The sequence below is a fragment of the Mchenga conophoros genome, linkage group LG16, assembly GCF_057382185.1.
Source record: "Mchenga conophoros isolate Kocher_MC1m ecotype Shallow Benthic linkage group LG16, M_conophoros_male_GT1.1, whole genome shotgun sequence".
Taxonomy (NCBI): Eukaryota; Metazoa; Chordata; class Actinopteri; order Cichliformes; family Cichlidae; genus Mchenga; species Mchenga conophoros.
The window spans coordinates 11,311,164-11,324,143 of record NC_140541.1 but is presented as its reverse complement, the minus strand read 5'-3'; the positions used below and the strand labels follow the sequence as shown (position 1 = coordinate 11,324,143).

At 41.4% G+C, this 12,980-nt stretch overlaps 1 protein-coding gene across 7 annotated transcripts in view; it reads left to right on the top strand.

The window, feature by feature from the left end:
- Positions 1-12,980, top strand: part of lrch1 (leucine-rich repeats and calponin homology (CH) domain containing 1) — a 98,177-nt gene that overhangs the window by 74,130 nt on the left and 11,067 nt on the right. For 6 of the 7 annotated variants that reach the window (XM_085250223.1, XM_085250222.1, XM_085250219.1 and 3 more), the window contains 3 exons: positions 7,489-7,598; positions 8,967-9,104; positions 9,251-9,328. In XM_085250223.1, the coding sequence (XP_085106349.1) occupies positions 7,489-7,598; positions 8,967-9,104; positions 9,251-9,328 (326 nt within the window). Of the gene's footprint in view, positions 1-7,488; positions 7,599-8,966; positions 9,105-9,250; positions 9,329-10,146; positions 10,688-12,980 lie in introns of those variants that run through there. The other variant, XM_085250221.1, reaches the window with a different exon arrangement.

Sequence of the window (12,980 nt, the reverse complement as noted above, 5' to 3'; positions counted from 1 at the left end):
TTCAAACTTTCACAGCCATGAGTGCACACATCAGCTTCTCTCCATCTGAACAGCGTTGCTATAGTTTTGTATTTTTCATTACCTTTTTCAATTTTAGGTTTTCTTTTAGTTTAGTTTTGTTAGGTTCAGTTTTAGTTGTAACAAGGCTTTATATCTGTCAGAATAAGCATTATTGATACACATGTGAAGGTCCTTTAGTCCCAGTCATGACATGCTAACCATTCACAGCCTGGTTGTGCTGACAAAAAAGACTAAAACTAAAGGGAATTCCAGGATATTTTTGTATTTTTCTGTACTGTTTTTCTTTTCCAAGCTCTGCTTTTTACATTTTTATTTTTATTTCAAACCAAAATGTTTTCCCCACTGAGCTTTTAGTGCAATAATATAAGGGTGACCGTTTTAGCACACTGGAGGCTATTGAGGAGGCGCATCGCAGGTTGCAGAGAGATATTGAAAAACAGCGGCTGTGCTGTGGAAGCCATCCAGGCATGAAGACAATGGTGTTGAATGAGAGATCGGGTATGGTTTTTTATTTTTGATGAAGGAAATCTCGGAACAGATTGTTCTCAATCTAGCTGTGATCCTCGATAATGCTCTGAGTCTTACGTTGTCCTTAGTGGCAGGGAGGCGCTTGCCAGTGACGTTCTCTGCTGCCTCCACCACTCTCTGTAGCTGTTGGCATAGCAACTCTCACTGTGGAACTGTGTACCCCCCTTAATGTTGCTTCCTGTAGTTCTCACTTCTCAGTCCAGTGTACCAGCTCAAATTTTGGGGAAAAAAGTCTCAGCTATTTGGCAACTAACTGACAATATATTTATTAGTTTTAAACAAGTTTTTGATTTGTTCTTTCTCAAATATTTGTGTGGTCTGATAAATTTGTTGAGCACAGTACCTCAAAAAAAGAATTTGCCTGTTGTACCTGCAGAAATATGTCACAAATAATTTTTATAATCTTTTAGAGTTAGCCTGAGTGGCGATTGTGAAAGAAAAAAGGAGTAAAGGAGCTGTGGCTTCCTTCAGTTTTCCTCCTCAGTTAAAGAAAAAGCAGTAATGTCTGATGATGTGGTGTTGGGCTGTCAGCAGGCATCTGAACATGCAGACATTTAAACTGCAAACACTGAGATTTAAGGTGAAGCTGAGTTTTTTATAAATTTCATTTATTTTTTAATCTTGACGACAGCATTTTGGACAACCTTTTGACACAGAGGGTCTGAGTTTGTGTTCACCTGTGGTTTTAAGAAACTTTATTGTCATCTCATCAAGCTGCGACTCACTGGCTCCTCTCGTTGGTGCGAATGGGGACAGCAGCTTCCTTTCCTTTGAAATTCTGTCACAGCTTTCTCTTAATTTCTCTCGTCCACTGCCACTGTGTGTTTCTTTGCCTCAGACCACATGTTAGGGTGTTTCAGATTAGATGCTCTGCATGCACGCGCGCGTGCATACGTTTGTGTGTTGAAACAGCAGACTGTGATCAAAGACGAGCTTCACCGCACTCTGCTTTCATCTCCAGCTGTTCCCGTGTGTGTGTGGTGGCTGTGGACCAGCAGGCGCACGTGGTAGAAGTTAGAGCTGATGCCATGATTTGTGCGTGCGACTGCAGCTGGCTTGTGTAGAAGATCTAGAAGGTCTGAAATTTACATTTCTAAGAAAATAGCTATTGTAACAAACCAAGTGTTTTGTTGCTTCTATATAAGTGAGTGTGTTCTAATGACTGAGAATCATCAAATGCAGCTTGCTGATTCAAAGGAAAACCCCAGTGCCTTACAAACTGGGGTCTAGTAGTCTGACACCTTTGCCCCACAGTGCAGGAACCACATGTGATCCACAGGTGGCTAACCTGGGGGGAAATTTGCCCACATGGGAGAAATGTGAGATTACGCAATGTGCACAACCACGCAGTTCACTCACAGGTACCCACTGTTTGCCTGAACATGCGTGTTTGCTGGACTGAGTTTGATCTGGCAGTGTTCTAAAGAGCTTCTTGTCAGTCATACATAGCTTCCCCAGTCCTCAAGTGCTTTCATAAATGCTGAATGAGGTTGATTTTTGTGGAGGAAAGTCCATGATGGTCAGGGCAGACTTTTTGGCCATGGAAGTGATTGGAACGCCTAAATTCAGTGGTTTGAATGGGTGAGTGTAAGTTCTTGCACTGTAGTGTATAATATAGTGTATGTTGGCAAAGCTGTCTGCTCTGCTGCATATGCACTGAGCTGGGCACACTGAGTAAACCTGTTACTGGTGGACCTTACATCTTACTGAAGTTGTCCTTCTTGCACTTGAGCAAAATGAAAAAAATGTTATTATTAGGGTTTTTTTTTAATGCGTTAATACAAAGAATCCCAGCATTTGTTTTCACTTCTGTTCTCATACTTCACTCCAGAAGGAACAGTTCTGTTTTGTGTCGGCTTTGTCGTGACACTGCCTGCATGTGTTGTGAGTTGAAATGTCTTAAGTCTAACCATCACATGGCTTGCAGCATCAGAGACCGTATTAGGAAAGTCTGATACACACACACATACAATTGGAGATGTATGCGTCTGTGCATGTATGAAGTATCAATGAGTCTGGGTTTCGTGTGCGTCTATTTTCGGTTCCTATATTTTAAGCGTCAGATAATGGTCCCTAAAGGGGTATCCTACTTCCACTGGAATAGAGTCCAAGATAGTAGATGGATCACAGCCGTGTCATATTTTATTTATCTTCATCAGCACCAGTTTCAACTGTAGACCACAAAGTGTGGACATGTTTTGCCTGGTTGTGACTTTAGGACAGGGTTCACACTTGGATTAACAGTCAAGTTTGGCTGGGTCATTTAGCTGTAATGTTTAAGGTTGGGTTAAAGGGGATGTGAAAATGCAGTGTGTCGAGGAAGGTGCTCACAGAGCTAGAAGTTATTTTTGTGCGGCCCAGAAGAGAGCTGCAATTTAGTCGTTTGGTCCATAAAAGGCTTTGATATATCGCGGCGACTCTTAGCTGTGAGCTGTTCACACACTCGCTGTAATAACTCTTGAATGTTCACAAATCTGTTACTAACCCTCAGAGACTCTTTAAACTTCACTTTCTCACCACTTTCAGTTTTTAAGTCTGACTCATTTTCATTTCACTCTTGTAACATTTTACATGTGTTTCCCTTTTGTGCCCTCGCTATATAAAAAACTTTTCAAGTGTACTGATGCTGAACTTAAAAGTACAGTGATTCGGTCTGTTGATGCTAACTTTCACACTGTAAGCTATCTGACTCGCGTCTTTGAGCTGCTGCGCTCTCAGTGTTTGCTGTTGTAAGGAGAGCATCATTAGTTATCTATCAGTGGCTTCCTGAAACTCTTTTTGAAGCACAACATTTCTACACGAGCCCCTTATGTGTAAGCGTGATAAGATGGTGACTAATGGTCCGTAATGGGTTCAGGCCTCAGGGAGAATGACATCATGCTCCCATCGTCAGTGCGCCTGACCTCATTAGTGACCAATCATCACCTTGTGTGAGTGACTTCAAGTGCAGATGCATGCACAGACTGCGTGTGATCAGTCTTTGAATACTTGTCTTTTTAAACATGTAACTACCATCATTTTTAAAAACTATGTGCCGGTTTTAAAAATGGTTATGTAAACCATCAGAATCCATAAAAAATAATCAAAGGACATTTGGATTACTTGATGGAATTTACTGCAGGTTACACTAAAACATGTTTTGTTGCAAATGTTTATTTTTTCTTCCTCTTTATACATATGAAAATGACTTCTGATCTCATTTACACTGACTGAGGCAAAATGGAAAAGTGTTGTATGGTCAGACAAATCAAAAGTGGAACTAAAGAGGAGAGGAACCATCCAACTTGTTATCAGCAGTCAGTTCACAGGTGTGCATCTCTGATGGTACGATAGCAGCAGAAATGTATATACAGGTTTTAGAGCAAAGTCCTTCATATTTCAGCAAGACAATGCTAAACTGCAAGTATTACAGCAGCGTGGCTTCATAGTGGAGAATCTTTCACCAGTTACAATCTTTCCACACATTCTGAAACGTAAAATACAACAAAGAAGCTGTTTAGCAGCTACAATCCTGTATCAGTCAGTCCAGCAGCTGCTCTCCTCAGTTCCCCAAATTTTATGGACTGTTGCTAAAATCCGATGTTACTACATATATGATGTGAATTGAGATGCTGCAGTGCGGTAAACCCAACTTTTTTGAGACCTGTTGCTGCCATCATATTCAAATTGAGCTAATATATTTTTTCTGTGTTATGCTATAAATAAAAGGATTTATGAGATTTGCATGTATTTGCATTGTTTTAATTTACATTTTGTACAGCGTCCCATCTTCTTTGGAATCGGGTTTATGTAATCAAAGGCCAGGAGCGTTTAATCAATTGTAATCAAAAAGGCAATCAGCCAGTCTTTGATAGTATACTAACCTGATTGGATACCCTTCAGATGTGAGCAGTTACTGTGTAACAGCCTGTTATATCAGCTCCTGCTGTTTTTTTAACGATTCAATCATCCAAAGTCAATATTCATTGCTTTTTGTGTTTATCCTTGGAAAATGTGGTTACCTTTGCTTTTCAAGTCTTGTCTTGTCAAGCCTGCGTGTGTCTTTTTCATCTCATTTCACTCTCATTATTGGCGAATTGGCCTCAGTTCTACTGCCCAAGCCGAGGCCTGTAGTCCTGGAGGAGACGGCAGGGTTAAAAGATGGAGCTAAAGTGAGAGCTAAGAGGAGGAAATATAAACTCTGTTCCGCCACAGTCATGGAGAATTTGGGGTCCTTGGGCAATAACATGGGCATGCTTTGGTGAGCTGATGTTTCCACTGTACACTTTCACACTAGCTTCAGCCTGAACCAACACACTGTTTGGATCCCTCTGTCAGCTGATTCAGAGAGCATCCAGATGACTTAAGGTGAATGATTATGGATAATAAATGGATCTCGACCACCTCTGTACCACTTAATGACAAGCAGCGGAGCCGTGGACATTATGAAAGATGGCTGCAGCCACCATGATGAAAGATGTTCCACACTTATTCTTCTTTGATTAATATTATTTATTTATTGCTTTTATTGTAAACACAGCCTGGGATGCTCTGTCAGTATTGCTGCAGTTTGTAGTCCAAATTCTGCTTAGATTGTGATAGTGTTTAATTTTTTATGTTACCAGTTACAAATCAGGAGGGTATTTGGAGGAAAACGCCAACAAGCAGGACTTTGAAAGCCCCCCCATGAAAAAAAAACCTTCAGAGAAGAGGCACAGAAACAAGATGCTACAGCCTCAGAATGTCCAGATGGCAGAGAGACAGAGAGATATTTAGAGAGAAGAGGAGGAAGATGATGAAGAGGAGGGAGTGTTGAGCAGCTTGTAGCATGACGTGACCCAGAATATAAACCGAGTGAGAGAAAACCGTTTGCCCTTCACCATATTCCCCTTCCTCTTCGTCTCAAACGGAGAGCTCAGGCCAACCAAAAGATTTTTCACACTAAGACGGTATTCCATTATCCTTTAGTGGACCCCAGCTCCTCCACCTGCTGTTTCCCCAGAGGAACTAGGCTCCAAGGTCCAAGTAGATTATTTTACCAACTCAAAAAAAACGTCAACTTGATCAGTGGGTTTAGTCAAAGAGCTTCATTCAGTTCCAGAGGAATGTCAGTGTTGACAGTGCAGAGTTGAAATGTGGGTAAAACTGTTGAAAACATTCACACCCTGAAGCCCTCTCATCTTCTCCTCCTCAAAACATGAGATGACTCCCACTGAAAAGCCTGGAGCTCCCTTCTGTGGTCGCTCAGTGGAACTGCACATTCACAGGCAGTGTTCAGCTTCATTCAGCTGTAAGAGGCTGATGTATGCGTGTGGAAAATAGGACAGTGAAGAGGTGAATGATTCAGAGTTTAGCGGTGTGCCTTTCATGTGTGTGGGTGTGTAGGAAGAGACCAAGTGTGTTTCACACTCTGTCCTCCTACACACGCTAAATAAAAGTGCATCTCGTCATCTGCATTTCTAATCCGAGCTTCTCTTCACTTTCTGCTCCAATTGTTGATATTATTTAAATTGAAGCTGGAACAGTCCAATCCCAGCAGCTGTTTTGATCTTTAATTTATGCTTTTAGTTGTTTTTTTTTCAGGCAAAAGTAAAGCGACTCTGCAAATATTTACATATTTATTTTAATCTCCTCAAAAGAACGAAAGAGCCGCCATCTGTCTATTTTTGAGGGTAAACTAAAGATCTGGTATGTGGGAATACATATATGTGTGTGTGTGTGTGTGTGTGTGTGTGTGTGTGTGTATATATACATATACATACATATACATATACATATGTGTATATTGTTACATTTACTCTCCAGCAGAGAAGCTGGAGAGTAAATGTAACAAGGGTGGGGTGTTGATGGTGATTTGCTTTTTTGCTGAGAGGCAGCAGGACAGTAAGCAGACAAGAAACTTTAGGACTGGTATCTGGGGCAGCAGCTGGCTGAGTCTGACTGAAGGGAACACATCCACCTGCCAGGCCCTCGAACACTCACTAATTAACACGTCTCTCATCTGTTTCATGTGTTTTTTGAGACACAAAAAGACAGTCGACTGTCTCCCTGCTTGAGCCTCAGCTCAGTAGGCCTGGTAACTATTGTCTGATTAATAGATCAGCACATTAAAAATCTGAGTGCCTGGAAGGTTTTTGACTCTTTTCCAGGCCTTGAAAGACCACAGCACATGAGAGACACAGAGGACTTAACGTTTAATAATCCATCTGTCTGGGCTTTTTTTCCCTGTACAAGCTGTTTATTGGAGCCCTAATTCCTCCTCACATGACGGCTCCTGTGACAGAGCGGCAGCGAGCAGCATGCTGAGCTCTGACTGCACGAGTGCATGTGAATGCTGTGCTTGTGTAAACTTTTCACAGAACAGTTTTTTTTTTCCTCTCACGTCAGTTTGTGTCACACACTCATTCTGGGATGTTTGTCTGCATCAGGCTGCACAGTGGATGAACTGAAGTGCAGCACCACGGCCCAGTATTTAAAAAATGAACATTACTTTTAACTTTGACTCATGCAAAGCTACTGTAGTAGTCCTAGGATACAAATATGGAGGTTTTTTTCTGTCCCCTTTCCCAGGTTTTGACAGACGTTCTTTTCTCCGTCGGTGCTCCAAAGTCTTTGTGGATTTTGATCCTGCTGTGTGATTTAGTTAAAAGGAGTCTAAATTTGTGTTTTAAAGACCTGCTACTGCATTTTTAGTTTCAGTAGAATATTTAATATCTTGCAGTCTATCAGCTGCTTGAGAAGGTCTTTGCTCATTGTTTAAATGCACTGCTGGTATTTATTGTGGCATATGATTATTAGATTTCCCGCCTCCAGTGGCAGCTTTTCAGTCTCTGCTCATCACGGCAAATCTCTCCTTCCTCAGACGTCTGCTGTCCTTGTTTTATCTCTAACTGGTACTAACTGTGTACTCCTGCAGATGCTTAATGTGTTATGTTCCATTTTCTTTTGTTGTTGCTGCAGTGTTCCTGCGGAGCCACAAGAGCCTGGAGTCTGTGGATCCTCAGTTCACCATGAGAAGAAAGATGGAGCAGCTGCGGGAGGAACTGGAGCTCATGGAGCAGCTGAGAGATGTGAGACAAGCTAATGTTCTTTTATTTTTTTATATTATTTGAGTGGGGGGTGGGGTGTTATAGAGCTGATATGAGCTTATGTCAAACATATCCAGCCTGCATGACTGAGGTTAAGCAGGTTTTCACCCTGGCCAGACTAAATATCTGTCACCATAAAAGCCTTCATTGTATCTTAACTGCAGATTTGGATCATAAACCCGGAGCTCCTCTTCTGATTTAAAATAAGTCTGACGCTCTGCATGGAACCACAGGGTTTTGTTTGTTGTTTTGTTTTCTTAGCTCAGCATTTTATCAGCTCAGTGAAATCTCACTGAATGAAAATTGCAAAGATGTAAGAATATATGTTATATAATAATAATAATGATGATGGTAATAATATACAATTATATCTTTATATTTATGACAAGTGCATCAAATGACCTGGACGTTTTCTTTAGACATATATTTGTTTCTGTAAGCCACAGGTCTCAAACATAAAATCAGACCGGAAAACACACTGAATAAATGCATTGAATGGCTTTGGAAAATTATGAAGAAGGGCATGAACTTTGGACTTTTAACTGTATCTTTAGTTTTACAACTTTTGCTACTGGTAAAGACCTCCCACATAGCCATTTATACTACACCAAAAGTAATAAAATGATAGATAAGCAATTAAATAACACAAAAGTTCCTGTTTTCTTACTACCCACTGTAGGTACGTGACAGATGGACAGTGTGCTACCAGAACTTTCTCTGTAAAAGAGTCGTGCTTACAGGTTTCTTTCATGCACTGCAGCAGTATGTCTTTGTGTAGAAAAACTGAAACATGCTACTGAAATTGGGCTTGTTTTTGGCACTTTTAGTTTGGCCTCTTGGGATCAGAAAGGGCTGTATGTGGCCTGCATGTAAGTCAAATGTATGTTGGAATGTGATGTAACCAACAGACTTAAGGATGGTTGTAACTAGTTAACCTTTAAACTAAAGAAAACTTTAAAGCCTGCCAGCTGTCAGGGAAGTCCTGTTCTGTTTCTTTATGGTTTGTTTTTGTTTTTTTTCATGTGAAGGAACCCAGAGCTAAACTAATCTCCCACTTTGCTTTGTGTTTTGCCACACTGAATGTGATGCGTTCAGGTTTACTGTGACTCAGAGTTGTGCTATTTGGAGCGCAAAAGAAAACACTCAAACATTCAGTAACTGCATCTTTGAGCTTGACCCCATCAAAGCTACGGTTTTCGGGCAAATTCAGATTTTCAGTCATCTAAGTGAGTTTATGGAGGTTTGTTTTGGACGATATCATCAGGATGTCTGATTCTGTTTTCTCTCACTGTATGATACTGCGATCCAGTCCTTTTTACTCACACAAAGCTGCTTGCATTGTTTGCTCAGAGCATCGAGAGCAGACTGAAGGTCGTCCTTCCTGAAGACCTTGGTTCGTCTCTGATGGACGGCGTCGTGCTCTGCCATCTGGCCAATCACATTCGCCCACGCTCTGTCGCCAGCATCCACGTCCCCTCACCTGCAGTGGTACGTCTCACTGACAGTTGCAACCTTTGACCCTTCGCATAATCACTGGATGAGCGTTCAGTTTCCCAATATCCCCTTTAAAGTGTAAAAAATACAAAGTTGTGTTTCTAAGTGTAGCTCAGTAAGTTGTTATATTTGTCTTCCAGCCCAAACTCAGCATGGCCAAGTGTCGGAGGAATGTGGAGAACTTTCTGGATGCCTGTAGAAAAATAGGCGTACCAGAGGTAAGAAGTGCATCTTTGTACATTAATAACACCTTTACTAGACGCCATGGCCTGTCTGAACTGGGGGCGGATTTCAAGTTGAATGACTTCCAAAACCTACTTAAAGTCTAATCAGTTATTACACACCCAGAGTCTGAGTCTGTCTGACGCTGCAGTTATCAGGTAATACCATGATGGCTACTGTGCAGCCCCACTGCTGCTGAAGGACATTTTCTAAGCCTGTGCTGGGATTTAAACCAGCAACCTCCAACCTGAAAACGCCCCCAGTTCTTCAGAGAAACTCCCAACTGAGTCCATTTCAGCCTGATTCAATGGGTTGTTGGCTTGTTGTTGACACAATAAGTCAAAAGAAGTGTCCTGCAAAAATCAGATCTCTTCAGCATTAGGGCTATGATTTTACTTTAATGACACTGTAGCATTGGCACCTTCCATTTCCTTGTAATTTATATCAGAAAGTGAGGTGAAAACTACAATTAAAGATTTTTGCCAGACACTAAATTATAAACCAGACATGGAAGGAAAGCTGATGGTTCTGTGTGTCTAAAAGCAACTTTTTGCAATGTCATCCTTGAGCAGTTAGAACTGATAACACAATTGCATTATTTTTTTACCTTTATGCCACTGAACAATAAGTAGAGCAGTCTGACACAGGTTGAACCCAAATCTTACAAAAACTTGAAAACCACTCAGCTTTTTCCCACGGCTGGTTAAATATCCTTTCTGCCTCCTTTTTGTTCTTTTTGTCTTTTTTGGCTGTCTAATGGGGTCGTTTAACTTCAACAATGCTGACTCATCACCGCTGTCATCGCTGCCTGCAGCTTACAGCTTCCTCCATCATGACAGAAGTCAAAGTGGCAGCTCCAGTCTGGTGCAGAGCATGCTGGGCTGATTGTGTTTACTCCTTGTGCGTGAACACACTTGTAGAAGTTCAGATTTGACTTTCCACCTCTGCACTGATTTAAGGAGTGTTGTCCAGACTGAGAACATATGATGTTTCATGCAGGTTTTTGTTCATAGACCCTGTGTGGTGGATTCTGAAAATAAAAAATAATAATAACACAGATTTAAAGTGAAAGTTCAGCAGTGTGCACAGTGATGAGCTAGATGTTAAATGCACACTTGATGGTACTTTTTATAAAAAATAAAATCGCTTGAAACGCCTTAAAAGGAATTGAAGCCCTTTTCAAAATAAACTTAAACTATAGTGAGAATGTGAAGAGACAAACACTATGAAGTGTGTCTGTGTGTCGTGTTACAGAGATGTCTGCCGAGTCCATATCAGCCTGGAGTAGGTTCCAGATACACTCTTGTGTAATATCTCTTTGAAACACAAGATGGTGCTCAGACCCTTTAGTGCAGGGGTGGGCAACTCCAGGCCTCGAGGGCAGGTTTTAGATTTCACCCTGGGTCAACACACCTCGATTAAATGATTAGTTCATTACTAGGCCTCTGGAGAACTACAAGACATGTTGAGGAGGTAATTTAGCCATTTGAATCAGCTGTGTTGGATCAAGGACACATCTAAAAGCTGCAGGACACTGGCCCTCGAAGCCTGGAGTTGCCCACCCCTGCTTTAGTGGTATTGGCTCAATACCCCCTTGAGACATTCCAACATTTTTCAGGTTAGCCTTCAGCCTCGGGCAACAGTTTTTTTTCTAGTGACCAGATCGAAACTAGGTCACTAGAGAGAACTGTGTATTCCCTGACTGGTTTAGAAGTGGCTGCAGGCTGACATCAACTGCAAACAGGGTGCTCTGAAACCCTTGTGATTGCTTTGTTTGCTGGTGGATGGCTGCAGTTGCCTTTAGATTGATGGAAGACACCAACCTGTCTGCCTTTTAGACTTCAAATTCGAACCCAAAAACATTTGCCTTCAAAGTAAGAGTTGTGCCTTACCTCTGCAGCAGATGCATTTCAAAAGGAGCAGCTTTTATGTTACACTCTAGCAACCACTTGCCAACTTGTTGAAGAATACACATTCTTGTCTAGCAACCAGTGGATACCACGGGGAATCACTAACTGGCCTTTTAGAATGAGGACTTAGGAACTGATTTCATGGCAACTGCCAGCAAACACATTTTTCCCTAGCAACTGAAAGCTGGGCAGATGGTCACTGACTGCTCTCTAGGTCTGTGACTGAGGTCTTAGTAACATGAAGTTACTAAGGTCAAATACCAAGATGGCATAAAAGTCAACTTTCAAGACTGCAACCTGTGGATAGCTACCCCAAAACCTTTTGTTAAAGTGCTGCCACCTTATGGTGAATGACTAACTTAAAGCCAGTAGCTGGTTAGCTTATGATAGCATAAAGACTGTACACAGATGACCTTTTTTTTCTGAGGAAAAACATCAGTTTGTCATTTTGGCAGCTGTTTCGTATGCATTTTGGGTCTCCATAGGAAACATATTTTTGTGCTTTCATTTTTTATTCAAATTATGTGAAGTTGAGTTTTGACACTCACGGTCTTCCTTATTATTAAGGCCGATTATACCTTATTAGGTTGAAAATAGCTCAGCATTTGAAATGCCACTGTCTCTCCATTGTCCTTTGTCACTCATCAACCAATCAAAATTAGGAGAGGGCAACATTTACAACATCTCAACTGCAAATAATTGTAGAAGAGAAAACTTAGGCTCGCTTTTGCTAGATTCCTATAATTTTACATAACAATAAATGTTTGAAATGTGTGCTGTGGAAATGAGATCATGGACAACTATAATGCAGCATTAGTCCAAAGACCTGGGTCATTACCAAGGTACTTATGTTTCCCAGCAGGCTGTGCAGAATTAAAGTCTACAGTCAGGAAAGAAAAGTAAACACAGAGGGGTACACCTGCTGTTACATCCCAGCACACCTATAGTTCAAGGCTACCTGGCAGGCGGACCTTGTTACCACTATACTCATCCAGGCTGGCTGTTTCTGCTTGTTTCCAGTTTTTATCTGTAGCTTCATACTGCAAAGCAAGATCAGTCTCAAGGAAAGCAAGAAAAACTACTCATTCTGCTTTTCTGCAGCTGTAGAAACAGAAAAAGACTGGCTTTAGAGGTAGAACTGCTACAGATCTAGAGTTGAGGTCACATTCACAGGCTCCATTTGCCAGTTTAAGAGAAACAGGAGTACGGATTTTTAACACGGTGCTGCTCAAGGGTGCAGGTTATTAGGGGAAATGCAAACATTAGATAGTTTTTTCTGCAATCTAGCATTAATGCAAAAAAGTAAACAGCAGCATGTGTGAGACGTGTCAGGGTTAATTGGTTATTTTATTACACTTTATGATTGGTAGTTTGATTTTTTTTATTTGATGTTATGTTGATATCTGTGTGTTTGTTTTAGGTTTGTTTTTTTGCTCTCTTATCTGTTAGAAAATTAAAGTTCAAAGGTTTAACCTGCCTTGACCTTTTGACCTCCATCTCTGCTTGCTGGCTGTTTTCTGGCCTCTGTGTTCGCTAGCCGCCATTTAAGCTGCAGCCTGACTGCTTTACTAGTAACGCTTCTGCAAAGCTTCCCTGCGCTTACGTGCTAACAGCTTCTATGCTAATGCGCTGGCCTGCTGCACTGGCTCTCCCATTAGCCACCTCACCTCTTCATCACTGGACTGCTTACTGGGAGGACAAAGGGTTCTGCAGAGGTTCTGAGCCATCCTCTCAGTAA